Raw genomic sequence first — 26,955 nt, 5'->3', positions numbered from 1 at the left:
TTTTGTTTTCCATCTTTAGACTCTCAGGTATACAGCCCATACAACTCTCGGGTATACACCCCATAGAGTAGAATAAATATAAATATAAGCTTTAATTAACACATTAACTAGTATTATCATTTTAACTAACTTATAAATAGGAAACGAAAAAGAAAAATAAAAACATACCTTTAATCTTTAAATGACTATTCAAGACTTATAAACAAAAAAAAAATAAAAAAAAAATAATAAACTTACCTTCACTCTTTAGCATTTAAATCACAAGCTTCTCATTTTCTAGACGTTTCGTATGTCTATATTTTCCCTTTCATTTCATTACAAGAAATCAAGTTAATACGGACGATATATGTTGCCGCTAATTAAACAGGTTAAATGTTATCTCTATTGACTTTAGAGGCAACATGCCATCGGTAATACATCGCCTCTAATGTCCCGTTGCTAATATTGTTACCGCTATTACATTTATCATTGTCAATATTGTCGCGACTATTACCACCACCATCAGTATTGATGAGTAGTGACAACAAACACACATTTGGCGGCTTATCTAATTAACTCATTACAATCATCCAATGAAATAATAACAATCCCTTGATACATCATAACATAATATCAAATAACAACCCAAACAAATCATGTCATTGAACATCATAACACAAATAAAAAAAATCAGCATCACATTGACCAACAGTTGGAAAACAAGTATAAATAAAAAAGCAATATTTCAAATAATACACGTCAGCTTTGCAATTATACCCCACATCATTGCAAGGCCAACACTCTTTCAAAAGTGTTCCTCAAAGCCTTTGCAAGCCTTTCAAATATTGAAAGAGCTTCACCTATGTGGCATACAATTTGGACAAGGTGGCATTGCAAATAACTTTGAAAGACCTTAATGTGGATGTTCTAAGAAAACGAACATAATGTCAGAAAATCCCTAAAAACCGGTGGTGGCGGCCGACATCTGACAGTAAGAGAAAATGGAAGAGGGTTATTCTGATTCAGAGCATTAGTGGTGACATTTTAAGTCACTTTAGTGTCAACATTGGAAAAACCAACCAATGTCGTTGGAGGATCGATCTAAAAGATCGATGGGTTGGATTAATTTGAACCGAATGTAATATTGGCGACGTCGTCTTTAATGGTGACAAATGCAATGGTGGTGTGACCACTTGCCCCTATTGCACATATTTTTGTAGTGTTATTATAGAAAATCGTCTTCATTAATTCTACCTGTTCTAGTTCTCTATATTTTCATATATATAACAAGTAAAACATGTTTTTGATTTTAAGTTAATAATGTTGGTGGAACAATGTATACCGCCGTCAACCTAAAAAGTAAAATTTATAATCTAGTGTCATAGAATTCTGTTCTTCAATTCTAACAACTTAGTATAAAAGCAGGTACAACCTATAGCACTTTTCACCATATTTTCGACTTTTGCATTTACTTGAAGTTTAGTAAGGAAAAAAATATGTGGAGATTGAAGATAGCTGAAGGGGGCAATGATCCGTACCTCTACTCCACAAACAACTTTGTCGGAAGGCAAATATGGGAGTTCGATTCAAATCATGGAAACCCAGAAGAGCTAGCCGAGGTTGAACAAGCTCGGACCCATTACTGGAACAACCGGCACCAAGTTAAGCCCAGCAGTGATCTCCTTTGGCGCATGCAGGTCTATGAATTACCAAAATTCAGATCGTCAATAGTAATATTGATGGTATTAAACTATTAATTTACTAAATATGCTTATAATTAATATGCAGTTTCTAAAAGAGAAGCAATTCAAACAAACGATACCCCAAGTCAAAATTCAGGATTCTGAAGAAATCTCATATGAAAAGGCTACAACTGCCTTGCGGAGGTCTGTCAATTTCTTTGCAGCCTTGCAGGCCAGTGATGGTCATTGGCCTGCTGAAAACGCTGGGCCCATGTATTTCATGCAACCCTTGGTCATGTGTTTGTATATCACTGGCCACCTTGACACTGTTTTCCCAGCAGAATACAGAAAAGAAATTCTACGCTATTTATATTGTCATCAGGTAACGAATTTAATAAACTTTTGTGATTCAATCGGGCTTCCTTCGCGACAGAAAAATCTAAAAACTTATCTGGAACTTACAGAATGAAGATGGTGGGTGGGGATTTCACATAGAGGGACATAGCACGATGTTTGGGACTGCTTTAAGTTACATTTGCATGCGGCTTTTGGGTGAAGGTCCGGATGGTGGTCTGAATGGTGCATGCACCAAAGCCCGCAAATGGATCCTGGATCATGGCAGTGTCACCACCATCCCATCATGGGGCAAAATATGGCTTTCTGTAAGACATCAACTGTTTGTCTTTTCTTTTCTTTTTTTTTTTTTTCTTTCTTTTTTTCTTTTTTGTGTGTGTATATAATATATATCATATATTCTTTACTTTCTATATATGAATAAACTTATAGTAAAATATTATTTATTTTAGATACTTGGTGTATGCGAGTGGACAGGAACCAACCCCATGCCTCCAGAATTCTGGATCCTCCCTTCTTTCCTTCCTATGTATCCAGGTTAATCTACTCGTATTCATAAATCCTAAGCAGGATTTGTGTATTTACATAAATGTAGAAAAGTTGCCTCCAAAATTAACAAGTGGCAAATAGTTCAGGGGTTATTTCAGTAACTTATCATTTACTATTCATAGTTTGACTATGAATAGTAATATATATGTTAATTGAAATGAAATTCGACGTCTATCTTTCACTATTCATAGCTTGACTATGAATAGTAGTATATATATGTGAATTTGATTTGGACGGTGAATTTTTGGTAGGCGCCTACAATTGGAATTCGGACGACACATTTTTTCTACAATTCATATTATATTGTTTTTGGCTATAAATAGCCTAAGCCATGAACCAGAGAAAAGAACACAACCAAAAAACCATCCAAGTATATATAAAAAAGCATTACATATATATACTGATACACCACCGTGTATTTTAGCTCTCCCACTCTATTTTGTAATCTCTTTCATAATCCCTGTAAACACTGCAAATTATAGTGAATTGTTTCTCGGCTTCCTCCGCCCGTGGTTTTTTTTCCCGATTTGGGTTTCCACGTAAATTCCTGTGTCTCTATTCTATTTATTTTATTCGTATTACGTTGTGATTATTACGCTTTGATAATTTTTGATCCCATTCCGCATTGAGCTAATATTATTTAAGTCAATTTGGATCCGTCGTATTTTACAACAATTGGTATCAGAGCATCCGGGTTGTGATATTAGCTCGTTGGGATCATTTTATCAAGTAATTAATCATGTCTTCGGTAAAATACGATATTCCACTACTGGATCGTAACACCCGATTTCCGTTGTGGCAAGTAAAGATGAGAGACATTCTCATTCAGATGGATTTACACAAGGCGCTCTTGGGTTTCAATAAGATGCCTGATACATGGACCGAAGAAGAAAAGGAGATGAAAGATCTGAAGGCTTTATCCCAAATTCGTTTGCACTTGTCAAACGATGTTTTGCAAGATGTTCTAAAAGAAACGTCAGATGCTTCTTTATGGCTAAAGTTGGAACAACTGTTGATGACCAAGAGCTTACCAAACAAGTTGCATTTGAAGCAACGGTTGTTCAATCTCAAGATGATTGAAGGAGGCTCTTTAACTGAACATATATCCACATTTAAAGAGTTAGTAAATAACTTAGAGAATATGGATGTTCAATATGAAGATGAAGACTTGGCTCTATTCTTACTATCGTCGTTGCCAGAATCCTATAGCCATTTTCGTGATACTATTATCTATAGCCGTGACACTCTAGTTTTAGATGAAGTCTATACAGCTTTGGATTCAAAAGAGAAGATGAAGCATATTAATGGTGGTGGTTCAAGTGATGCTAAAGCCGAAGGTTTGAATGCCAGAGGAAGAACAACAGAGAGAAGTAGAACTTCTCAATCTTCCAACAGAACCAGATCCAAGTCAAAAGGCAAACGAAAGTTTTGCAACTATTGTCACAAGAAGGGACATGTGCTTGAAGAATGCTTCAAGTTGAAGAACAAAGAAAAAGAGAAGACGGCAGCAAATGGTAAACAAGCTAGCACTTCGGGTGAAGCCGATCTAGCTGAGGTCGAAGGTATTGGAGAACTTTTGACAGTTTATTCAGATAAACTGGATTCCACTGGTGATTGGATACTCGACTCTGGTTGTACTTTTCATATGTGTCACAACAAAAGTTGGTTTTACACATTTGAAAAGGTTAACCAGGGCTATGTGTTGATGGGTAACAATACTACATGTCCAGTTCTTGGACATGGTTCAGTCAGGATCCATATGTTTGACGGAGTTATTCGAACCATGTGGGATGTTAGATATGTTCCTGACCTCAGAAGAAACTTGTTATCTCTCAGTTCCTTTGACAAAAAGGGATACGAGTTTGCTGGTAAAGGTGGAGTTCTCAGGGTATTCAAAGACGGTTCCGACAAACTGAGAGCCGAACGAAAAACCTCAGATCTTTACTTTCTTGACGGGCAAACAATTTCGAGTGATGCTGCTGTTGTGTCAAAGTTTTTTTCTGATCCAGATCAGTCCCGTCTTTGGCACCTTCGACTCGGCCATATGAGTTTTCAAGGCATGTCAGAATTGAGTCGAAGAGGTTTACTTGGTCAACAAAAGATTGTTGATTTGGATTTCTGTGAAGACTGTGTATATGGCAAGGCAAAACGAGTGAGGTTTGCAAGTGGTATCCATACAACGAAAGGACCACTTGATTATGTTCACTCGGATTTGTGGGGACCGGCTCGAGTTGCTTCAAAAGGTGGAGCTATTTATATGCTCACTATTATTGATGATTTCTCCAGGAAGGTGTGGTCTTTCTTCTTAAAAAATAAAGGAGACGTTTTCTCTACCTTCAGAAATTGGAAAGTTCAGGTTGAAAAGCAATCAGGTCTGGTGGTAAAGTATCTTCGTACGGATAATGGACTTGAGTTTTGCTCAGAAGAGTTTAATGTCTATTGTCAAAAGGAAGGCATTACTCGACATCGCACAGTAGTCCATTCACCTCAACAAAATGGTGTAGCTGAAAGAATGAATCGCACCATTATGGAGAAGTTCCGGTGTATGCTTTCTAATTCCAAATTGCCAAAGTCTTTTTGGGCGGAGGCTGCTTCGACTGCTTGCTATGTTATCAACCGATCACCGTCACGAGCAATCGAGAAGAAAACTCCGTTTGAATTATGGTCCGGTAAACCTGCAAATTATTCAGATTTAAAACCATTCGGATGTCCAGCATATGCACGGGTTGACAATGGGAAGCTAGAACCAAGAGCAATCAAATGCGTTTTTCTTGGGTACAATCAAGGTGTAAAGGGTTACAAGTTATGGAGCTTTGATTTGAAGAAAATTATCATCTCAAGAGATGTTACTTTTGATGAGTCTGCTATATTTCAACCAGTTGCTGACTCTTCTAAAAGAACAGATGCATCAGATGTATCATCCGAAGCAAATAAAGAGAATGCTCAAATGGAGGTGGAGCTTCCTACTTCACCTACCACTAATCAGAGTACAAATCAGCATCAAGATTCTTCTTCGTCGGATGAGCATGTTGTTGGTGAAGATTCAACACCTTCACAACCACAAGCTACTACTCCAAGCATTGCAAGAGATAGACCGAGAAGACAGATTATTCCTCCGAAGAGGTATGCTGAATCTGATTTGGTTACCTATGCTTTTATTGTTGCTGATAATATTGAGTCTGCAACGGAGCCTGCAAATTATGACGAGGCTATCAAATCTGAAGACTCAAATGATTGGATGCTCGCTATGCAAAATGAGATGGAATCCTTGCAGCGAAACAGTACTTGGAATTTAGTTCCTATTCCGAAAGGGAAGAGACCAGTTAAATGCAAGTGGGTCTACAAGCTCAAGGAACCTGTCAACCCAAATGATAAACCAAGATACAAAGCTCGGTTAGTAGCTAAAGGCTACAGTCAGATTCCTGGTATTGATTACACTGACATTTATTCCCCAGTTGTCAAACATACTTCCATTCGTGTGTTGTTGGGGTTGGTTGCTTCTAACGATTTTGAGTTAGAACAACTTGATGTCATTACAGCTTTCCTAAATGGTGAGCTTGAGGAAGAGATTTTTATGCAACAACTTGAAGGTTTTGTAGTTCCTGGAAAGGAGAACTACGTATGCAAGTTGAACAAATCTCTTTATGGCCTCAAGCAGTCTCCTAGACAATGGTACAAGAGGTTCGATTCTTTCATGACCAGTCACAAATTCAGCAGGTGCACCTATGATAGCTGCGTTTATTTTAAGAAAGGTGACAATGGTTCAAAGATCTACTTACTCTTGTACGTGGATGACATGTTGATTGCAGCGAAAGATATGAAGGAGATTCAGAAGTTAAAAGACCAGTTGAAAGCTGAATTTGAAATGAAGGACTTAGGAGCTGCCAAAAAGATTTTAGGTATGGAAATTATTCGTGACAGGAAGTCTAGGATCTTGCATCTTTCTCAGAAAAGTTATATTGAGAAAGTCCTAAGACGCTTCAGTATGCACGAAGCAAAGTCTGTCAACACACCTTTTGCAGCTCATTTCAAGCTATCATCCGCTTTGAGTCCTACTAATGAGACTGATATGGCTTACATGGCACGTGTTCCATACTCTAGTGCTGTTGGATCTTTGATGTATGCTATGATCTGCACGCGCCCTGATTTGGCTTATGCTGTTAGCATGGTTAGTAGATACATGGCGAACCCGGGGAAAGAACACTGGAAAGCAGTACAGTGGATTTTTCGTTATTTACGCGGTACGTCTTCTATGTGTTTAAGTTTTGGTAAATCTAACACTGGGGTGTTCGGATATGTTGATTCAGATTATGGCAAAGATTTGGATAAACGAAGATCAATTACAGGGTATGTGTTTACTCTAAATGGTTGTGTTGTTAGTTGGAAAGCCCAGTTACAGTCTATAGTTGCCCTGTCTTCTACCGAGGCAGAGTACATGGTGATTACAGAAGCAGTTAAGGAAGATATCTGGTTGAAGGGGTTATTTGGAGAGCTCGATGATAGAATAAAGGTGACCACAGTTTTCTGTGACAACCAGAGTGCTATCTTCTTGAGTAAAGATCAAATGTTTCATGACCGAACAAAGCATATTGATATTCGTTATCATTTTGTGCGGGATATCATTGAAAAAGGTGATTGTGTTGTGGACAAGATTCATACAGATTATAATCCCGCTGATATGTTCACCAAAAGTCTTCCTATAGCCAAGTTCAAATTATGTTTGGACATGGTGGGTGTTTCTGATCGTAGTTGAGCCTGAAGGCTCATGGTGGAGGAAGTATTATTTATTTTTCGGAAACAATTTTTTCTCTATATAAAATTTGCAGGTTCTTATAGAAGTTTTAGAGTTTGGTGAGCTATAGGTTTTGACTAATCGTAAAGCATGACTTGCTTAATTTTGATGTCAAGGTGGAGATTGTGGAAAAGTTGCCTCCAAAATTAGCAAGTGGCAAATAGTTCAGGGGTTATTTCAGTAACTTATCATTTACTATTCATAGTTTGACTATGAATAGTAATATATATGTTAATTGAAATGAAATTCGACGTCTATCTTTCACTATTCATAGCTTGACTATGAATAGTAGTATATATATGTGAATTTGATTTGGACGGTGAATTTTTGGTAGGCGCCTACAATTGGAATTCGGACGGCACATTTTTTCTACAATTCATATTATATTGCTTTTGGCTATAAATAGCCTAAGCCATGAACCAGAGAAAAGAACACAACCAAAAAAATCATCCAAGTATATATAAAAAAGCATTACATATATATACTGATACACCACCGTGTATTTTAGCTCTCCCACTCTATTTTGTAATCTCTTTCATAATCCCTGTAAACACTGCAAATTATAGTGAATTGTTTCTCGGCTTCCTCCGCCCGTGGTTTTTTTCCCGATTTGGGTTTCCACGTAAATTCCTGTGTCTCTATTCTATTTATTTTATTCGTATTACGTTGTGATTATTACGCTTTGATAATTTTTGATCCCATTCCGCATTGAGCTAATATTATTTAAGTCAATTTGGATCCGTCGTATTTTACAACAATAAATCTGAAATATCTCTCTTTTATTAAATTCAGCAAAAATGTGGTGCTACTGTCGGCTGATATACATGCCAATGTCGTACCTATATGGAAAAAGATTTGTGGGTCCTATTACTCCTCTAATTCTACAACTAAGAGATGAACTTTATACGCAACCTTACAATGAGATCAACTGGAAAAGCATACGGCATTTGTGTGCAAAGGTGAAGTTTTATTAGGGCTAAATGCAAGAAATTGCAGTATACTTTCATTCATTTATGTATTATAACATTCTATTTTCATTTTTTTTTTCTATTACAACATTTTCTTTGAAAAATCAACCAAATTATAGCATTGTGTACTTTCAAAAAAATCTTATTGTAACGATGCAAATTGCTTTTGCTATATATGGGCAGGTTTTTCTAAGTACAATGTTTTAATAGGAAGAAATGAAAGTAGGAAACTATAAACAAATCAATGAAAGTGCATTACTATTTCTTGTGTTTGACCTTTTTCACTTGTTATAACATTCTGTTTTGCATAATGCTTACCCGGATTTCTAATTATATGCCAATCCAACTTATATAATTTCAGGAAGATATATATGTTCATCATCCATTGCTACAAGATATAATGTGGGATAGTTTATATATTTGTACGGAGTCTCTGCAAAATCGTTGGCCATTTAATAAATTAAGAAAGAAAGCATTGGAGACAACAATGAAACATATCCATTATGAAGATGAGAATAGTCGATATATCACAATTGGTGCTGTGGAAAAGGTATACAACATACATACACAATAAGGATAATAAGTACATGGGTTAAGTGAAAGAAATAGCAATTGTTTATTTATATATATCACAACATACTTGCATTTAGGGGTGTCGAACGGGTAAAATTTTCGGGTTTCGGATAGAACGGGTCGGGTAGAACGGGTATTTCCTTAAGAAAATAATACCCAATACCCGACCTATATTGTAATTCGGGTTTTTGGGTTTCGGGTATTCGGGTTTGAGGTCGGGTCGGGTAATTATCGGGTATACCCGGAAATTTCTTAAATGACACTTATTGATATTTTTTTTTTACATGTTGGTTGGTTTAATAAAGAATTGGGTAGGAAAATACTCCATACAATTAACAAGTACAAATCATTATAATATGTTATGTACTTTTGTAATTCCATTACGTGCGATAGAGAGAAACTGAGAATTGTGATGACGGTTCAGGACTTCAGCTTCAGCGTCGTATTCCCTTTGCAAGTTTGCGTCGACTGTCGAGCCGTCGTTCATAAGAAGGAAACGAAAGGTTTTGTTTTATTTGAAGTGTGCGTACGTGACTGTATTGTATATTTGATATTATTTAAAAAACGAATTCGGGTATTCGGGTATACCCGAAAATAAATATTCATACCTAAAACCCGACCTATATTATTATCGGGTTAACCTATTACCCGAATGTTCATACCCGTTACCCGTTCTACCCGACCCATTCTACCCGAATTCGAAACGGGTCGGGTGGGTAGAACGGGTTTCGGGTTTTTTCGACAGACCTACTTGCATTTGCTCCCATTACAACAATGTAATTTAAAAATCTACCCATATATAGCCATGTCATATAAAGATAAAGAAATGCTATGATATTTGGGTAGATTTTTCAGAATAAAATATTTTAATCAAATAAAAAACTAAAAGTACAATCCTATTACTACATAGATTTTTCAAACTACAATGTTTCAAGGGGCATTTGGGATTGTTTATTTTAAGTAATTATTGACTTATTATGGTTTAAACCGGTAATAAACTATTTTAAGTGTTCGAATGCATTTAAAAAGCACATAATGAACTAAATAAAGTTTTTTCAATAAGTTAACTCATCCTCACTTATAGGAAATTGCTTATAACATGTGGAAATCTAATTACTTTTCACTACTATCTTAACCTAAACAACATAAACCAGATTTCTCCATGAGCAAACAAAAGGTATTAAAAGGCTTTTTATTTTAGTTTTTTAATAGGCCTTCTTAATCACACTAAAATCGTAGAGAAACCCATGTGTAGTGTATGTATGGGGATGTTGTATCTGCTATTAACTTAGGATTTCTTATTCATAGTACATTACTTGGGATTGCTTATTGCATTTATTAAAAAGGAAAAAAGTAAATGTAATTTAAAGCATAGCATAATAACTTTAACTGCAATTCGACAAATTTAATAACATGTATGTGTTAATGTTGTCACACAAATAACTAAAAAATATCTAATCAGCTTATTACATTTTGGTACCTATTAAGCTAAGATTAAACACGTTTTTGTTTTAATTCTCAGTCTGTATAAACTATTTTAAATAAGCAATCCTAAATACCCCTAGATACAAATTGCAAGTATAAGGTTGAAATACAAATAAACGAAAGTAAGATATTATAATATATAAATAAATGAATGTAAATTGCTATTTCTTGCACTAGCCTTAAGTACAAATCAAGAATGATAAAGATAAGTATTGCAATATTTTACCTTTGTACAGTCACTGTGCATGCTAGCATGCTGGGTTGAAGATCCAAATGGCATTTATTTCAAAAAGCATCTTTCTCGAATCCCAGATTTTATCTGGGTTGCTGAAGATGGAATGAAAATGCAGGTGAGACAAAAAAAAACATAATTTTCATGCTATTTCCAAATATTCTACGACCTAGTATTTTAAATGTTCTACTAACAAGAGTTAATGGTTATGCTTTGAAAATAGAGTTTTGGAAGCCAAGAGTGGGATGCTGCTCTTTCCATCCAAGCTTTGCTAGCTACTGATCTTACAGAAGAAATTGGGCATACCTTGATGAAAGGACATGGATTTATAAAAGCTTCACAGGTTTAAAAGCTCTTGTGTATTTCTTGAGTCATCATCAATTCATTAATCCTTATTTTATTCTTTAACTCATATTTAGGTTAAAGGAAATCCTCTTGGTGACTTTAAAAGCATGCACAGACATATCTCTAAAGGTTCATGGACCTTTTCAGATCAAGACCATGGATGGCAAGTTTCAGATTGTACTGCTGATGGGCTAAAGGTATGACTGGTTAAATGTGGTTTCCTTATATATGTAATCCTTATGGTCTAATTACTGTTTTGTCCCCAGTGTTGTCTAATACTCTCAACAATGCCATCAGAAATTGTTGGTGAAATGATGAAACCTGAGCAACTGTATGATGCTGTCAACATAATACTTTCACTACAGGTTGGTGTATACTTGCTTCAGCTTCCATTTCTTGGAAACACTTGTAATGTTCAAGACACAATCCATTTTATAATAAATTTAAAGAAATTATTAATATGCATTATGCATAGTTTAATTTGATTGTGAAAATAATATAGAGCAAGAATGGTGGGGTAGCGGCATGGGAACCAGCAGGATCATCCGAGTGGTTGGAGGTATCTAAGTCATAGGGAAATTTTTATTAACATGTGAATCTTTTACGATAGTACTCCATCATATATTTATTTTGTTTCATTGTAGATTTTCAATCCTACAGAGATGTTTGCTGACATCGTTATTGAGCATGAGTAGGAGTCCTACATAAGTTACACTTTCCATATCTCCTTCCAATTGTATATATAACTATATTTAGGTTCTCTTTCATTTCCATTATATAGGAATCGTTTGGATAAATATACATGAGATATATGATACTTTAGAATATTGAATATTTAATATTGTATTCTCTTTTGACCCAAAAAGACAAGATGGTATGTATGTTTGTATATATACAAGGATTCTTCTATTAATGGATAGCTATCTATCCTATAAAAGAGGAGAATCAATGCTACCAACAAGGATTACATATACAAAAACTAATCTTTCAAACTTCAAAGAATAAAGACTATTTTATTTTATGAAATGTAGTAATTAAGCAAAGTAAAAGTGCTTAATATACTTATTTGTAAAAGTGTTTCTTAACTTATCTGGTGTCAAAATAGAGTTTAAAAAAAATTTGGATTAACTTTATCCGGCATTAAAACAGATTAAGTCGATAAATTGTTCTTTAGTGTTTAGCAAATTTTTCTTATTCACGTAAAATGACCAAACATCCATCTTAGATGTATGTATATAAAAATGTAGGGTTATCAGAAGCTTAGTAGATAATTTGGTTTAAATAAGTTGAAAGTTGTTTAATTTAGATAAGTTAGAAGGTATTGACTTATGAAATACTCCTTATTTAAGTAAATAAAGACTTTTATTTTTGCTCTATCGAAACACCTAAAATTTGCTTATTGGCAGTGTCAAACCACAATAAGCTAATAAATAGCTTAATAAAGCAATCCAAACACCCCCTTACAATATGTTGACTAGGTATATTGAGTGCACATCATCAACGATTCAAGCACTTGTTTTGTTTAAGAAGTTACACCCTCAACATAGAAGAAAAGAGATAGAAAGTTTCCTTACACTTGCAAGTGAATACTTGGAGAAAATGCAAATGCAAGATGGGTCATGGTTTGTTTTAGTTTATGTTTCTGCTTTTTATACTAAAAGAAGACTTCAAAACAATCAAGAACTAATTTTCTTGTCATTTTGTTAACGTAATGGGTATTAGGTATGGAAACTGGGGTGTATGTTTTACATATGGTACTTGGTTTGCACTTGGAGGACTGATAGCTGTCGGTAAGACATTTGCAAATTGTTACGCAATTCGAAAAGCTGTTAGCTTTCTTCTAGAAAAGCAATTGGATGATGGTGGTTGGGGAGAAAGCTACAAATCCTGCACAGAAAAGGTAACACTATGACATAATCACATAACAAGTTGTTTTAAGAATAATAATGAGAAAATAAGTAATATGTTTTACTCTATGAACAGAAATACATACCATTGGAAGGAGGCAGATCGAACTTGGTACACACCGCATGGGCTATGATGGGACTGATTAAGTCTCGACAGGTGAAAATAAAATTCTAATTCTGACTGTAATTATAAAGTTCAGTCTCTTTTGAAATCTATAATTTTTAATTCAATTTTTTTTCCAAACATTTAGATGGAGAGAGACCCGAAACCCTTACAAAGAGCAGCTAAGTTGTTGATCAATTCTCAGCTAGAAAATGGTGATTTTCCTCAACAGGTAATATTTGTATATAACAAAACAAAAGAAGTTCCATTAAACAAAATAAAATGAAAGAAACATAAATACAAGTAAAAGACATTATCCCTTAGCTACCCTAGTTCATATAATATTGTTAAAATAATGAAACATTCAGATGGAGAGAGACTCGAAACCCTTACAAAGAGCAACTGAGAGAGACTCGAAACCCTTACAAAGAGCAACTAAGTTACTGATCAATTCTCAGCTGGAAAATGGTGATTTTCTGAATATAACAAAACAAAAGAAGTTCTATTAAACAATATAAAATGAAAGAAACATAAATACAAGTAAAAGACATTAGCCCCTAGCTACCCTAGTTCATATAATATTGTTAAAATAACGAAATATACATAAGGCAAATGACCACGTATCAGGTTAATATAATATTGTTAAAATAATGATATATATATATATATATATATATATATATATATATATATATATATATATATATATATATAACAAGTAACGAATAGGATGAAAGTACTATAAGTTTTATTAAAATAAAAACAGTATAACATATATATTATAAGAATTGTATTCAAGAAACATATTAGACACTCATAAAATCACACAAATAGAATACACAGAAATCAACGTAACCTAAAAATATAAGTGGTACATTGAGAAAAATAATAAAATTCTCACTTTTTTCTACAACAAAATCTATTTTTTCACCTATTCATTTTTGCTCAATGCTCCATATTTGAATCACAAACCACATTAAACGTACAAATGTTTTTGTATTTTTATGATAGTTATTCATTTATTATTTTATTTATTGTTTATTTTTTATTATATCCCCTTACCAAATATATGGCAACACACTATACTTTCCACAATGTGTAAAGATTGGTAAAAAGAGTTGAGAATATAGGTATGGAAAATGTTCTAAGCTTTTTATGAATCTTTGATTTTTCAATGGACCGGGATCCTTGGAAAACCCAAATATTCGTGAGAACCCGAAATCATTTTTTGTTGTAGATTAAAAAAACATTTATACGCCTCTAAAACATGCATATATAAGAACTTTCATTTAAAGAAATTTCAAAAAAAAGTGTATATACAAAATGTGCATGATCCATATTTGCGTCGTATATATATGAATTACATGATTTGCATATATGCACATTTCATATATACATGTTTTTTTTTTTTTTTTTGAAATTTGCTTAGACAAAAGTACTTATATATACATGTTTTAGATATGCATAATTTTCGTTTTTTATTAAATTTATAACAAAAAAGGTTCTCGGGTTCTTAGGAGTGTATGAGTTTTCAAAAGATCATATATATATATATATATATATATATATATATATATATATATATATATATATATATATATATATATATATATATATATATATATATATATATCAGTGTCGTAAAAGTCCCTACTAGGTCCCGATTAATATTTGATCAGTCACTAGCCGCTACCCAAATGACTAGAAGGCGCCTAATGGTTAATCTCTTTTTACAAAAATGAGCAAAGAAGTAGCAAATGAGTAAAATTTTAACTCTTTGAAGAAGTTTAATTTCAATAAAACTATTTGGGGAACGATTACTGTTGTATCAATCATTAGTGGTATTTACGAACTTTGTTATGATATTAGTCATATTTAATTTTTTTAAAAATTCAATGAATTAGCAATTTAGGGTCCTAGTTTAATCCTCCGATTAATCCCCCTATCCGAGTAATCCTTCAACCTCAGTCCACCAATTACCTAACGTCAAACATTTTTTACAACCTTGATATATATATATATATATATATATATATATATATATATATATATATATATATATATATATATATATATATACACACACACACACATTAAAGAGGGTTATCGGTTGCTTGGGAAAGAGAAGAGAACGATGGCAACCATTGGTCCGTGGTTACAAATGAAGCGAGAAAATAAGGAAGAAGAGGGGTTGGTATTCGTCAGGTTTGATACGAGAGAAAGGAGTGCCATAAAGTCATAGGTTTGCTAGTGGTGGGGTTATACAACCTAAATACTTATTTATAAACTTCTTTAACATAATAATAATAATAATAATAATAATAATAATAATAGTAATCTGGTTTTAAAAGTAGGTTAAGGTAAATTAGTCATTTTATATTAATTAAGGACCAAAACTGATATAGAACCAACCATAGGGGCTATCCGAGTGAAAAATAAAGGAGTTATGGACTAAACACACATACTATCCCAAACCATAGGGACTTCATACAATTTACTCTAACAAACATGTTAGAATAAACCAGTAAATGATTTCTATAGTTGTTGGATTTCAATAAAGAAGGAAAATATAGTTGCTCCTTCACCTAATTTTTTAATTATTCATCCACTTTTATTTGTCAGGAAATAAGTGGAGTCTTCAATAAGAACTGCATGTTGCACTATGCACTATATAGGAGTGTATTCCCACTATGGGCGCTAGCTGATTATCGGAAGCAGCTCGAAGGCATGTTGTACTACTAGCTTTACACATAAACCATCCAAGCTATATGATGAAAAGACCACAAGTTTTGCTATTGTTTTAAATCTCTCGTTGTCAAACATGATGAAAGAATTTGTACTTTTCAATCTAATTTTCATGTTGAATATGAAAAGCACATATGTGATATGACAACATCATTCTGCTAAAATAATTGGGGAATAATATGATAATACTGAGATTTCCAAATTTACTTCACATATTGAAATTATTATTGCCAAAGTAGCGTCTATTTTTTTTAGGAAACAACTGTTAATTGCTGACCTATAATCAAGGTTCTTAATAATGTGAGACTTGGCATGGCGGTAATGTCAAGCCTCAAGTTTTATGAGTTGGAGCTAGCAAGCCACAACATTTGTTAAGTCGTGACTTATGGCAATAATTTTGTATATAATTAATAATTACATATATATTTTCTACTATTATTCATTTGATATATATATATATATATATATATATATATATATATATATATATATATATATATATATTGTTGGATTAGGTGTCTAAGCCCATAACTATAATTGGTATAAAGTTGAATTGATAGTAATACAGTCTTTTTGGGTTGCCCTCAAACCTAGCAATTGGACATGGTTATTTTGTAGAGAGATGATGTTTTATTATTTGATTAATAACTTGTAATAAATAATTTTTTAATATATTATGGAAATAATATATTAATTAGAAATAGTAATATTTAATTAATATTTAATCAGAAATTAATTGGAATTAATTTGGTGATTAACAAAATCAATTGAAAGTGTAGGGACTGAAGTGCAATTGTTCAATAGTTGAGCAAGAGGCACTCTCGAACCCTCCATGAGGCTATGGACGATTTTAAGAAGCCTTAAGGTTTCTAGAATTATCATTGGTGGATAATTAGGAAGCTGAATAATTACCTTGTTCAAGATAATATTATTATATTGAGTTTGAGCTTATCTAGGGTTTCCTGATTTCACAATAAAAAGGCCCCTAGGGCTATGAATTTTAGGACTCCTAACCCTAGAAGAGATCTGGCCGAAAATCACCTCCTCCCTCTCCATAATCCTTAGTTGCTAGTCTTGGGTGTGAACCATCAGAGGCATGCCGCTTGTGGTGCTAGCTGCCAAAAGATTTGAAAAAAGATTCAAGATTGTTTGCAATAACAATCTTCAAGGTAACTTTCTTATTCTATTGAATTCGATTTTATATAAGAAAGTTTTGTAGGATGATAGTTCATAGTATATTGCCTATATGTGAAAGGCATAGATCCTTATTAGGTTGCATGTGCCTTGATCATTTAAATTGTTTAAATGTTTTTCCACTTAGTGCATAGAAATTTTGTAACCTACGTTTCCCATCAGTGGTATCAGAGCCTTATGGCTATCTTTCATGTATTTGCACATTGGTGAATTGATCAAACAAAAGGAAACTAAATTTTTTGAAAAATCGCTGCTCATTACGTGAGCTCAATTAGATCCGAATTTTCGATGCTTATCTGCCTAATCTGCTTACATGTGATAATTATCTGCTATATTTACTTGCCAAATCCGATTTTATTGAATATATCATGATAAAATAAAATCCTAGAAGTTAGGAGATAAGTATTTGACTTGATTAATTATTTGTTGATTAATATGATTGATTTCTTAAGTGTATAAATAATTAATTTGGATATTAATTGAACTTAATAATTAATGTCAAATATTATTTGGTTTAATTTTAAATTTAAATTAATTGTTTAATTTTCAAAAAATTTAAAATATACACTAGTATTTTTGAAAAGTTTTAAAAATACACCTTATACTATATATAGAATTAAATGTTTAATTATTACTATACTTATAAGACTAAGTCAGTTGAGCCATTAGTACGCCTCATTCATGAAGCCGATCTATTGGAGGGAGGTATAAGGAAACTGCCTATAAAATGGTAGTTGAATGGGTGTCCAATCTCACTCACCGCTTCCTTAATTGGTGGAGGGTCATTATCCGAACAGGTTTGATAGGACATATTAATTCTCATTAATAAATATAATGAATTAAAAAATCTTTTATTAAAATTCACAGTCTTAGTTACTTTAGGAAACATGTGAATTTGTATGCTAACCCATGAAATTGCACATTGCACTTTATACGTCGTTAATGGAGCGTGTGTGATTAACTGCCACACTATTATGGACTATTAAAGAATGGCAATAGGTGTCTCGAAAATTATCATTGATTAATGGAGCGCATGTGGTTAATTGGCATATTAAAATAAGATGATAAACGACATCGAGAGCACAAAGCTAATTTTCATGGTTATTCACATCTGGTTTGTGATCTTCGATATCCCAGTCACAGATGGAAGAGCATAATCGAGATTAAACATGCCATTGAAGAGTTTCAATGAATCTTAAAAGATCTTGGAATTTCATTAAAAACGTAATTCATTCAAATTTTGTTTTCTTGTGGTGAAATTGGTAAATCGTCATTTACATACCCTTATATAATTTACAATTAGATTACGACATCCATTTTCTAAGTTGTGAATTATTTAGTTGGATCCTAGCCATTTTGCTGAGCTTTGGCTCTTTCAAAAAAAAATAGTTGGATCCTAGCCTTGATATTTCATTGTGGGTGTTATATTTAGGATTATTCTTATCTAACTAAAAACTATCTTTCTTTTATGGATGTCTACTCCAACCAATGCTTCTGGTTCCTCCTCATCCTCCTCCTCCTCAATAACTTCTCCTTGTTGAACATCTTATCCAAGGTGCAATTGGATGGAACAAACTATAATGATTGGATGCGCAACATAAAAATGGCCCTTCATTTCGAGGACAAGGAGTATGTCCTTGAGAGACCATTGGATGAGATCCACGAAGAAAAGGCTACTCCTGAAGAAATGGTAACCTACAAAAAGCATTACAATGATGCAACAAAAGTTGCTTGCATCATGGTGGCCACAATGACTCCTGAATTGCAGAGATACTATGAGGATTACTAGCTGTACGAGATGAACAAGGACCTTATATAGAAGCACCATAAGCGAGCTAGTCAGGAAAAGTATGAGGTGGTAAAATCCCTTATAGCTAGCAAGATGAAAGAGGGAGAATATGTTAGCAACCACGTTCAGAGAATGCAAAGATATGTGGACAGGATTTTCAAGATGAATGTGATTTTTGATGAAGAGTTGGCAATCGACATAGTGTTGAACTCTTTGCCAAGTTGTTATGATCAGTTCATATTGACTTATCATTTGAACAACAATGAAACTACTTTGTTTCAATTGCACAACCTCCTACGAATAGATGAAGCAGGGATGAAGAGAAAAGTATTGCCTCCACTCATGCTAGTGCTCCCGTTCAGGACATTGGTCAAGAGAAAGGGAAAAAGAGGAAATGTCCTTCCAAGCAACACTGGAAGGGAAAGTCCCAAGTTGAGTCGTCAAGCAATCGGCCCGAAGGAAAATCTAGTTCTGATGTTCCACCTGTCTCTGATCCCAAAGAGGCCGCTTGTTTCTACTGCAACGATAAAAGGCATTGGAAACGAAGCTGCCCAAAGTATCTGCAGGACATCAAAGACGACAAGGTGAAGCCGAATTCTGCAGGTATATACACTATCTTATCTAAAAACTCATCATATTCTCGTTCTTGGTTCCTTGATACAAGATGTGGATTTCACATTTGTTCTGGATACAGGGGCTAAGAAGAAGTGAGGATGTGGAGGATGGAAGAATAAACTTGATCATGGGGAATAGACGATCTTCACCTGTCACCAAAATTGGAGTTTATAGTCTTGTGCTTAGTGATGGAGTTAGTTTAGATTTATTGAATTGTTGCTACTCATCAGGAATGACTCGAAACATTATTTCCTTTCATGCATTGTTTAAACAAGGTCTTAGATATTCTTTTAATGATGATAATGGTTCTATTTCTACTTATAAAAATGATGTTTTTTTATTTTGAAGCTTTACCTTGTGATGGTGTGTATGAAATTGTGATGCATGTAGACAATTTAGGTAATAGTGTATTTCATATTGATTCGTATAATGGTATAGACAAAGCGTGCTTGTGACATTGTTGTCTTGGACACATTAACAAGAAACACATCACCCAACTTTAAAAGGATGTAGTGTTGGAATTGTTTGACTTAAGGTTAGATGATGAATGCAAATCTTGTCTTTTAGGTAAGATGACAAAATCACCTTTCACTGGGTCTTGTGAAAGAGGTGAAGGATTGTTGGATATCATACACACAGATGTGTGTGGGTCCTTCAGATATACCACAAGGGATGCTAATCGATTCTATGTGACTTTTACTGATGATTATAATAGATATGGCTATATCTACTTAATCAAACATAAGTCAAAAACCTTTGAAAAGTTCAAAGAGCTTAAACATGAAGTCGAGAATCAATTGGGCAGGAAGATAAAGATGCTTAGATCCGATAGAGGCGAAGAGTATCTTAGTATTGAGTTCCACGACTACCTCAAGGAATATGTAACAGTTTCACAACTGACACCTCCTAGGACACCATAACTTAATGGTGTGGATGTGAGGCGCAATCGAACCTTGTTGGGCATGGTTCGTTCCATGATAAGTCTAGCTTCTCTTCCAAACTCAATCTGGGGGTATGCCTTAAAGACTACTGCCTACGTTCTTAATCTTGTCCCAACTAAGAAGGTTGCCAAAACACCTCACGAGATGTGGACATGGAAGGTTCCCTCGTTAGCACATATCAAGGTTTGGGGTTGTGAAGCTTTCGTTAGACTAGAGACTCACGACAAACTTGAACCTTGAAGTGAAAGATGTATTTTCATCGGCTATCACCAGAAGTCCTTTGGATATTTGTTCTACAAACCTAGTGAGAACGTGGTCTTTGTAACACGAAGGGGAGTCTTTCGCGCGCGCGCACGCGAGAGAGAGAGAGAGAGAGAGAGAGAGAGAGAGAGAGAGAGAGAGAGAGAGATCATATGAAAAGAGGACAGTGGGAGTACAATTGATATTGAATATATTTAAGAATGAAATGATGAAGGAACCTATAAAGTCGCTAGGGCTCAACCCAAGGAAGAAATTCTCGTTGAACCGATTGATGAATACGTGTTATATGGTATGCCAGTTGTCTATGTGATACTTTCATGGAAGACCCCCCGGGGGGAGCCCGTGGCAGTTGCATGTCAGACCATGGAGGAAGCCCATGGAATTCCAGGTAAAGACCATGGGGAGCCCATGACATACTAGATAAAGACCATATGGGGAGCCCATGGCTACTCTATGTATGTGCATGATAATCTGTGGTTGTATGTTGTATGATGTTTTGGGGAACTCACTAAGCTTTGTGCTTACGGTTTTCAGTTTACGTTTCAGGTACTTCGATTTTCAATTGGAAGGGCTCGAGATGATTATAGAGCACACACCGCATGTTTCCGCCTTCTGTGAATTACACTGATTTGTTGATGTTTTGCTAAAAATTAGTTACTCTGGCTTTATGTGAAAGATGTGTATTAACGATTTATTAATCTAAAAACAAAAAATTTTATGTCCTGATTTTAGGTGTTATAGTTCATACACCGTTTCTTCCATAACACCATTGAGGAATGCACACTTTACATCCATCTGGTAGACGTCAAAATCCTTGTGAGCTGCATAGGCTAGAAAAATTTGTACTTCCTCGAGTCTTGCGACAGGGGCAAAGGTTTCCTCATAATCAATACACTCTTTTTAAGAATAATCCTTTATGACTATCCTATCTTTGTCTCTAACAATATTTCCTTCTTTGTCATTTTTATTCTTAAAAACCCATTTTATACCTACTAGCGAAACGACATCAGGTTTAGGAACTAATCTCCAAACCATATTTCGTTCAAATTTAGCCAGCTCAGATTGCATTGCAACAACCCAATCAGGATGTTCTAATGCATTCTTGACTATTATTGGTTCTATTTTTGAAATGAAAACATTGAACATACAAAATTCTTGATGAACATTCAACACCTTATTTTAGGCTCGAATATGGGCTCGTGTCAAGACACCAAAATTTAGATCACCAAGAATCTGTTCCTTTGGATGGTCTCGTGTCCATTTGTCCATTGGTGGATATGTAGGATCAAATTCTAAATGTGCATCTTCACATATTTCTTCAGCATTCGATACTTCTCCTACAATTGAGATATTATCAGTAACATCATGAAAATCATTATCTCTATCATTACCCTCATCATGATTTGATCTACTTGGCTCCCCCTCAACAAAGGATTTGTGGTGTGATGCTCCCCCTCGACATTAGCTTGGTTAGGCATATGCTCCTCTTCAACATGTGAATCATGTCTTTCGTTTTGAGACGAAGAAACCAAGTGCTCCCCCTCCACTTTATTATCAGTTGAAACTTGCATTCTTTCGACATTGACTCTTGAGGTTAATGAAGAACGTGCTTCATTTTCTTAATTTTTGATTTTTGAATCTTCAGAATGTTTCGATGCTTCTGGAAAATCTTCAACATTGACCTCAATGTTGATTGCCCTGTCAGGAATACCAAAAGTCAAATGAAGATCAACGTCAAAGGTAAGCATTTGATCAGATTCAACATTTGATTAAGCAATAATTGGTTTCTGGATAAATGTTTGTTCAACTCTCCTGACATAATGATCGTCAAATGTGAGATTAAATTTTATTCGAGCTTCCTTGTTCGCTTGTTCAACACCCTATAGGCAACAAAATTGTGAAAATAACCAAAGAAAATTCCCTCATCAACTTTCATCCGAAATTTGGAGAGATTATCCTTGAGATTCATTATGAAACATATGCACCCAAAAACATGGAAACATTTAACATTAGGTTTCCTTTTGTTTATTATCTCATAAGGTGTAATATTGAAATGACGATGAATGAAAGAACGATTTTGCGTAAAGCAAGCTGTCGAAACCGCTTCTGCCTATAAATATTGTGGCAAGTTCGCATATGTGAGCATTGTTCTCGCCGCTTCACACAAGGAACGATTTCTCCTTTCGATAACACCACTTTGTTGCGGTGTGTATGGAGACAAAAAGTTGTGTGATATTTATAGTTCAGTAAAAAATGAATCTAAAACTCGATTTTTGAACTCTGTTCCATTATCACTCTTTTTCTTTCAAACTTTTCTTTTCAATCATAATTCAATATTCTTGAGAAAATCAATCATCACTTGAGTAGTTTCAGACTTCTATCAAAGAAAGAAAACCCAAGTAAACCGTGACAAATCATCAACAATAACTAGTATGTACTTCTTCTCATGGAGTGACTCAACAGTCCAAAAGTCCATACAAGTCAGTGTGAACAGTTCTAAAGTATCAATGATTTTTGAATCAATTACAGTCGGATGAACCTAATGATGTTGTTTTCCTTGTTCACAAGCTGCACATAATGATCATTGTCAAATTTCAAAACAAGTAAACCACAAACAAGATCATTAAGAACAAGTTTATTTAAGTTTTTGAAGTTGAGATGAGAAAGACGTCTATGTCATAACTAACTAAGATCCGAAGATGTTTTCAATAGCAAACACACAGAGGGAATGCCCACAATTGGTTTCATGTCGAGAGTGAACATGTCTCCCTTTTGTTTTGACTTTAGCAGAACCTCTTTCATTTCCTTGTTGGAGATTGTACTACCTTCCTTATCAAAAAGAACCTGATTTCCTTTTCCAGCAACTAGTTGCGAAACACTACTCAGATTATGCTTCAATCCTTCAACGTAAGCAACGCGATTCATCGTGAATTTCCTATTCATCACTTTTCCATATCTTTTGACTTTAAATTTTTTGTTATTTCCAAACTTGACCACACCTGCTTTTTCCAACTTTTGTTAGTCTCTCATATTTTCTTTCCTCCTAGTCATGTGACATGATCATCCACTATCGATATACCAATTTTTGTCATATTGATCGTCACATAGTACCTGTAATTAGTTAGAACAATATAGGTCCCCAAGACCTTTTGGGTCCTTGGACATTAGTTTGAAACATATTGTGCAATGAGGAACCTAAACCCCAATTACGAACTTTCGATTTTAGATTGTCAGTTGAGTCAACTTCATCAGCTTTAGGCATCGAAATATAATCATGCCATGACGAAGGCTCAACTTTGATTTTCTCTTTTTCAACCTTTTTCTAAGAAACATCAATTTTCTTCTTTTGAACTTCTTTCCACTTTCGCACTGTTGGTGTAGACTCCCTTGATGAAGTACTTCCACTCATTGACTCATTTAAGTACTTCTCGTAAGCATTTTGAATTTGCTCTTGAGACTACTTTCATGATTGGTATTGTTTTCCCTTTCCTTCAACCCAGTGATTGATATTCTTGATATCATTTCTGCCTTTGGTGAATGAAGCTTTCATCTTTTGTTTCGAATCAGGATTTGCAAAATTTGGATTTTCAGGTTTAAAAGGTACACTCTTCCTTCCTTCAATTTCTAATTTCTCAAAATGTCTTTTGGGAGATGACTTTTGTAAATAATATTGAAAACGGTTTTGATACCCAACACGTGAATTTTGTTGATTTTTTTTGGTTTTGATTAAAACTCCTTTGTCCATGATTTTGGAAACTTCCTTGAAAACCATTTTGTTATTGAAAATTTTTGTGACCTTGCCGAAAGTTATTTTGGACATGGTTTTGACCTTGTCGAAAATCATTTTGCTTTTTAAAAGATTTATTTTGAAAATTCTTTGCATTTTGTGAAAACTTCTTTTCAGTTTCAGGAGATTTTTGTTTGAAAACCTTTTGTTTGTGAAAAGATTTTTCATTTTTTCAATATGCTTTATTCTGTGCTTTTGAATTCGAAATTCCCTTTTCAGAAGCCAATTTTTCTACTTCTTTTTTGAAAATTTGTGTTTTTGCCTTTTGATGTTTTGGATCATTAGGCAAAGAATCAACACATTTTTCTTTGTTTTTATTTTCAACAACAGATTTTTCTCTTTCCACTGCCCAAACATGTTTTGTTTTATTTTGACGTTGTAAAACTTTCGAATGTTCGTTCAAATCATTTTCGATTGTGTTTTGATTTAAATAAAAATCCTTCATTCGTCACACTCGCATTGTCTTAGTTCACCAACTTATTCATTTCAGGAGCAACATTATCACCATTCCCTGTGGTAACAAAGACTTTATTTGGATACACATGAAAGGTATCAACTAATCACAATCCACCATGCAACATCTTCTAGAACATTCTTCCATGTCATAAAATCCATGAGTATTAGCAACGCACATGATGGACCACCTTGACCATAGTGGAGCATCATGATGCACAGGTGGCGCATCATGAACACTAATGGCCCAACATTCATCATGGTGGCACAACATGGTGTATTTCTTGAGCATGATCATCTTCTAGGAAAACGTGGATCAACATTGCACAACAAAGGAATCGATATGGCACATCATGTACCAAGATAGTCCATGATGGCGCAACATCTTCTCCATGGTGCAACATCTCCTCAAGATGGCGCAACTTCCTTCCTTTGGCGCAACTTCATACCTTCATGGCGCAACATCTCCTTCTTTTCTTCCTTGTGACGCAACATCTCTTTTGTGTGGCTTAACATCCATTCCTTTGGCGCAACTTCTTCCCCTTTGGCCCAACATCTTCATAGATGGCGCAAGATGCTTCCATTTGGTGCAACATCCCAAGGGATGGCGCAACATCAGTCATCATGGCACAACATGTTGCTCCAAGTTGGTCCAAGTGCTCCAAGTTGTGCCAAGTTTCTCCAAACCACTCTAAGTTGCTCCAAGCCACTGCAAGTTTCTCCAAGTTGCTCCAAATCATCTTTTGTAAGATTTGTTCCTTTTTTACTTGATCCATTCCTTTCTTGGAGGATCTGTTCCTTTGTTACATGCTCCATGAACTCAAAGTGCTCCATTGCGATCTAAGTGCTCCAAATGCTCCATGAGCATAATCCAAATGATCGAGTCACATTTAACTATCTGTATGAACATTCTCAATGCGTATATTTTCTAATTCTAATTCTTGATGAATGAAAATGAATTTCCATTGAATGTATCTAGTATTGTTGGAACAACTTTTAGATCACCAATGAATTTCTTCATCCAATCAACTTCTTGAGATGCCTCAGACGTAGCTATATACTCAGATTTTGTTGCAGAAAGTGCAACCACTTCTTGCTTTGAACTTTTCCAGGAAATGGCTCCTCCATTAAGTGTGACCACGTATCCCAACTGCGATTATGAGTTATATCGATCAATTTTGAAGCTAGCATCCATGTAACATCTTAAAGTAAGCTCTTCCTTAACTCTTCTTTATAGCCATACAATGTTTTTCGCTTGGATTAGGATACGTATCAGTTACACTAATAACATAAGCTACTTCTAGCCATGTATAAGTCATAACATACATAATTGATCCTATTGATGAAGCCTACATTATACGACTCATTCTTTTGATCTCATCTTCAGTACTAGGGTCGTCAGCCTTAGAAATGGTGTCAGGCAGTATGGTACAATTCCTCGTTTTGAGTTATCCATTGAAAAGCATTTTAAGACTTTGTCAATGTATGTGCTATGACTCAATTTGATAACTCTTTGGGAAATATCTCTATAGGTCATAATACCAAGTATTTATGCAACATCCCCTAGATCTTTCATTTGAAAGGAATTACTAAGGTAAGCCTTAGTCTCTTTCAATGTTGGGATATCTTTCCCGATCAGTAATATGTCATCAACATATAGAATTAGAAAAATCATTTGGCTCCAACTTGCCTTGATGTATACACATGGTTCATCGGGAATTTCTGAAAAAACCAAACTTTTTGATATTCTCACCAAAACGATGATACCAGGCCCTAGATGCTTGTTTCAATCCATAAATGGACTTCTTCAATTTGCACACCTTCTTTATGTTATCTGGGTTGACAAAACCTTCAGTTTTTTCTATATAGACATCTTCCTCAAGATATCTATTAAGAAAAGAAGTTTTGACATCCATTTTTCACATCTCATGGTCGTAATATGCAACTATAGCCATGATAATCCTAATAGATTTAATCTTAACGACTATTGAGAAAGTATCTTCATAGTCAACACCTTGAATTTGAGTATACCCTTTGGCGACAAGTTATAATTTGAATTTCTGTATATTTCTGTCCATGTAGATCTTATTCTTGAAGATCCACTTGCTTCTAATAGCTATGCTATTAGGAGGTAAATCAACCACGTCCCATACTTGATTGTCATTCATGGACTAATTTTCAACTCTCATGGCGTCAAGCCA

General features: G+C 34.5%; 1 protein-coding gene across 1 annotated transcript; it reads left to right on the top strand.

Annotated features, from left to right (window-relative positions):
* The first annotated feature begins 1,399 nt into the window (after window positions 1–1,399).
* LOC145119643 (beta-amyrin synthase 1-like) lies at window positions 1,400–15,881 on the top strand. The gene is made up of 17 exons (XM_079055345.1): window positions 1,400–1,676; window positions 1,768–2,043; window positions 2,126–2,323; window positions 2,468–2,552; window positions 8,149–8,315; window positions 8,686–8,874; window positions 10,619–10,732; window positions 10,838–10,957; window positions 11,034–11,156; window positions 11,226–11,324; window positions 11,462–11,518; window positions 11,604–11,650; window positions 12,438–12,581; window positions 12,682–12,859; window positions 12,943–13,023; window positions 13,118–13,201; window positions 15,592–15,881. The coding sequence occupies exons 1-17, from the start codon at window positions 1,476–1,478 to the stop codon at window positions 15,709–15,711; spliced, it is 2,283 nt and encodes a 760-aa protein (XP_078911471.1). The 5' UTR covers window positions 1,400–1,475; the 3' UTR covers window positions 15,712–15,881.
* The last annotated feature ends 11,074 nt before the right edge of the window (window positions 15,882–26,955 follow it).

Source organism: Lactuca virosa, chromosome 6 (genome assembly GCF_052849685.1).
Source record: "Lactuca virosa cultivar CGN04683 chromosome 6, Lactuca_virosa_CGN04683_v6, whole genome shotgun sequence".
Taxonomy (NCBI): domain Eukaryota; kingdom Viridiplantae; phylum Streptophyta; class Magnoliopsida; order Asterales; family Asteraceae; genus Lactuca; species Lactuca virosa.
This window is presented reverse-complemented; position numbering and strand designations above follow the sequence as displayed.

Coding starts and splice junctions, on each gene's coding strand:
- LOC145119643 (XM_079055345.1), top strand. CDS start 1,476: ATGTGGAGATTGAAGATAGCTGAAGGGGGCAATGATCCGTACCTCTAC. Junction 2,324..2,467: donor GGGGCAAAATATGGCTTTCT/GTAAGACATCAA, acceptor TATTTATTTTAG/ATACTTGGTGTATGCGAGTG. Junction 8,875..10,618: donor CAATTGGTGCTGTGGAAAAG/GTATACAACATA, acceptor ACCTTTGTACAG/TCACTGTGCATGCTAGCATG.